This window comes from Etheostoma spectabile, chromosome 21 (genome assembly GCF_008692095.1).
Source record: "Etheostoma spectabile isolate EspeVRDwgs_2016 chromosome 21, UIUC_Espe_1.0, whole genome shotgun sequence".
Lineage (NCBI taxonomy): Eukaryota > Metazoa > Chordata > Actinopteri > Perciformes > Percidae > Etheostoma > Etheostoma spectabile.
This window is the reverse complement of record NC_045753.1, coordinates 7,820,699-7,824,070: the sequence shown is the minus strand read 5'-3', so window position 1 is coordinate 7,824,070 and position 3,372 is coordinate 7,820,699. Positions and strand designations below refer to the sequence as shown.

General features: G+C 45.9%; 1 protein-coding gene across 1 annotated transcript in view; it reads left to right on the top strand.

Moving 5' to 3' along the window:
- Positions 1 to 3,372, top strand: part of chadlb (chondroadherin-like b) — a 9,571-nt gene that overhangs the window by 4,807 nt on the left and 1,392 nt on the right. Inside the window, exons 6-10 of the mRNA XM_032501651.1 lie at positions 464 to 745; positions 856 to 1,075; positions 1,657 to 1,930; positions 2,038 to 2,450; positions 2,783 to 2,949. Coding sequence (XP_032357542.1) covers positions 464 to 745; positions 856 to 1,075; positions 1,657 to 1,930; positions 2,038 to 2,450; positions 2,783 to 2,949 — 1,356 coding nt within the window. The remainder of the gene's footprint in view (positions 1 to 463; positions 746 to 855; positions 1,076 to 1,656; positions 1,931 to 2,037; positions 2,451 to 2,782; positions 2,950 to 3,372) is intronic.

The window sequence follows — 3,372 nt, the reverse complement described above, 5'->3', positions numbered from 1 at the left end:
TTATCTGTGTTGTATAACTTTTATAAATGTAATTGATTGTGTTTTTGCCTGCCTCTTATCCAGGACTCCCTTGTATGTATAAACGTTTATGACTTGTTTATAATGTTTATGACACATTCATGACAGTGTCATGCTACTCTGACGTAAATACTTTCAATTAAAGTGTAACCCAGTACATCAACTTCAGGAAACAATGTCTAATAACCAATATAAACAAATGGCTGTTATGTTGGAAATTGCTAGTTGTTTCACTATGAGCAAACAAGACTAAAAGTCTCCAGCCATGCAAGAAGCTCAGCTAAGGCACAGTGGAGCTCTGGGCTAAACCGCTAGCAAGGCTAAAAGCCATTGGTTAACATCACAGTTGCCTGGTGTCTTAGAAGGACAATACATCTGACAGCTATAACATAGTAATATTTGAATAATAAACTGGAAATTTCCAAACTTCTCTGTATCCATGCAGACTGCCAGAGGTGACCCGTCTTGAACTGAGCTACAACCCGATGACTTACCTCGGAGAGGAGGTGGTGTCCATGGCCAAACTGACCCACCTCTTCCTGGACCACATGTCCCTGCAGGACATGGACAACACAGCTGTATCGAAATCCCACAACCTCATCCACCTGGACATCAGCTACAACCAGCTGCGCGTCATCCAGCCCTTCTCTGAAGGTTCACCCCAGCTGGCACGCCTCAACCTGGCAGGGAACCCCATCTACTGCAACTGCTACCTGCGTCCACTCAGGTACAGCCGGCATTTGTGGATTTCGAACTAACGGCTGACGGCCAAGCCACAGAGTTTTGATCATGTCAAACCAAAAGGTACAAATCGTCTTTTTTTCTTCCTGAGTACAGGGAGTGGTCGATCCGGAGCAAGGTGAAGCTGATTGGGACATGTGGAGGACCGGCCCATCTGTCAGGAGAGAACCTGGAGGCTGTTTACCCTGCAGAGCTGCGCTGTCAGAGCCAGGAGGCCATGCTGAAGGCCGAGTTCGAGGAGGCGAGCAGGGTCACTCCACCACCCACGCAAGAGCCAGAGAACAAAGTCAAGTGTCCTGCCAACTGTGTCTGCGAGGTGAGTGGGGCTGTGCAAAGTTTCGCAATTTACTTTTGGAGTGTGCGGACACTCACTCTTTGTCTACTTATTAGGGATGTGCAAAAAAAAAAAAAAAAATTGATTTGTATTGCGATTCAAAATCGGTTCAGAGAATTCTAAAAATCGATTAATTTTTTTAACTGTACGTCTACTGCAATTACATGATAGACATCACTCACAACGTATATCCTAAAAAGAATGTTAAAATATACAGTGTACACACACACACAAATATACATACGAAAATTTACATACTGTGAATCGTTTTTTGAAACTCTACTACTACTTATACTATTTCACATTTCCTAGAAGGACTCTAATGCATAGCATTCTCACTCTTGCTTTTTGAACTGACACAAAAACATGATGTGTAAGGTAGCCTATTTTTACCCTGGCTTTCATGCATGTTTCATATCTGTATGCTAAATATGAAGCCAGAGCGCAATTGTAGCTGATGAAAACTACTTTAACATAATGTCAAAGGGAGAGTGAAACAAAAAGATGAATATGAAAATATTTGTCCCATCTAGCCATTACATTTCCATGACATCCGTCTTCAGGTTGAGACAGACCACTCCTCGTGTGAGAACCGCGCTCACACCAAAGTTCCTCGGGGTTTTTCTCCCAACACGCGTCTCCTCGACCTGCGTGGCAACCACTTCCACTACATCCCTAGCAACAGCTTCCCTGGCGTTGCCCAGGTCGTGTCCCTACATCTGCAGCGCTGCAAGATTGTGGAGGTGGAGGGTGGGGCTTTCAGTGGAATGAAGGGACTGATCTACCTGTACCTGTCGGAGAATGACCTCACTTCCCTCAGCCCAGACGCCTTTAAAGGTCTTTTAAATGCTAAATTAAAATGAGTAGAAAAGGCCTTCTTTGTAGAACTATTCTGACTTGTGTCTCGATACTTAAATTGGAATTTCTATAATCTAAATCCTCAGGCCTCCCTCAGCTGACTTACCTTCACCTGGAGAAGAACCGCTTCAGCAGTTTCCCGAAAGGAGCCTTCAAACTGGTGCCCAGCCTGCTGGCGCTTCACTTGGAGAACAACTCCATCCCCAAGCTGGAGCCAGACATCTTGACCGGAGCGGAAAGCCTCAGGGCCCTCTATCTCACCGGGAACGCCATTGATCATGTGTCACCCAGGGCCCTGGACCAGGCCAGTGACCTCGATACGCTCCACCTGGGAGGAAACAAGCTGAAGGAAGTGCCCGCTGAAGCGCTGAGCAGGGCGGGAAACCTCAGAGACCTGAGGCTGTCTGGGAACTCAATTCGCTGGGTGGGGCCAAATGTGTTCCGACCATTGGCAAGGTCACTGAAGGAGCTGTATCTGGATAACATGGGACTGGAGAAGGTGAGGGGACTCTTCATGGGACCTATTACACTTTTCAGATGGCATGCTGAATACAAGTACCGATTCAGTCCTGAACGTGTGGTACTAATGCAGGACACACATGCATACAACACATCAGCACTTTAACCGCAATAATATCTTTTATATGCCTCTGTAGCGCCAAAACAGTTGATAAATTGTTAAATTAAACAAGTTTGGTTCTTAAACAAGAAGCCTAGAACTATCTTTTTTTTAACTTTCGTCTTCTTTCTCTCTAACCTGCCCATTTACTAGGATCAGCAATAAATCCTTTCACATAGGTTATTTTAAATATGTTCTTTGTCTTACTCTAGATGTCACAAAACTCCCTGGCAGGTCTGGGTCCTGGGTTGAGGAGTCTCTTCCTGGAGGGCAACCAGCTGGAAGAGGTGCCCGACCTCCACCCCCTAACTTCTTTGGAGGTCATTAACCTGGCCGACAACCCTCTGATGTGTGACTGCCCTCTGCTGCCACTACGCATGTAAGACTATTACAGTGTAGTCACAACTCACTGGGGTTTGAGCAACCACACAGGTGTTTCCAGTTAATGTGGCTGATTGGACCTCCTCCAGGACTGTGTAGGTGTGGGTAGACTGACTGATTAACATCTTCCCGAGTTCCCAGTTAGTACTGTTGCTGTTAGGGCAGGACTAATGGTCCGTTCACGCCACCTGGGAATATCAGGGACCGCCCTGTGATTACGTTGTTTTTCCGACTGCCGGCGTTCACACGGTCAGAATGTGTGTTCTTCTTTTCTATAACATTGGCATTTGGCATAACAACTTGTTGCGTTACTGCCAAGAACTGTTGGGCATAGCCTAGAGCATCAGGTGTGTGAAAACATGGAAGCCACAAGTGCAAAGGACACGCCAAAGCTTTTCAATTACGCATTACTTTCCTCACT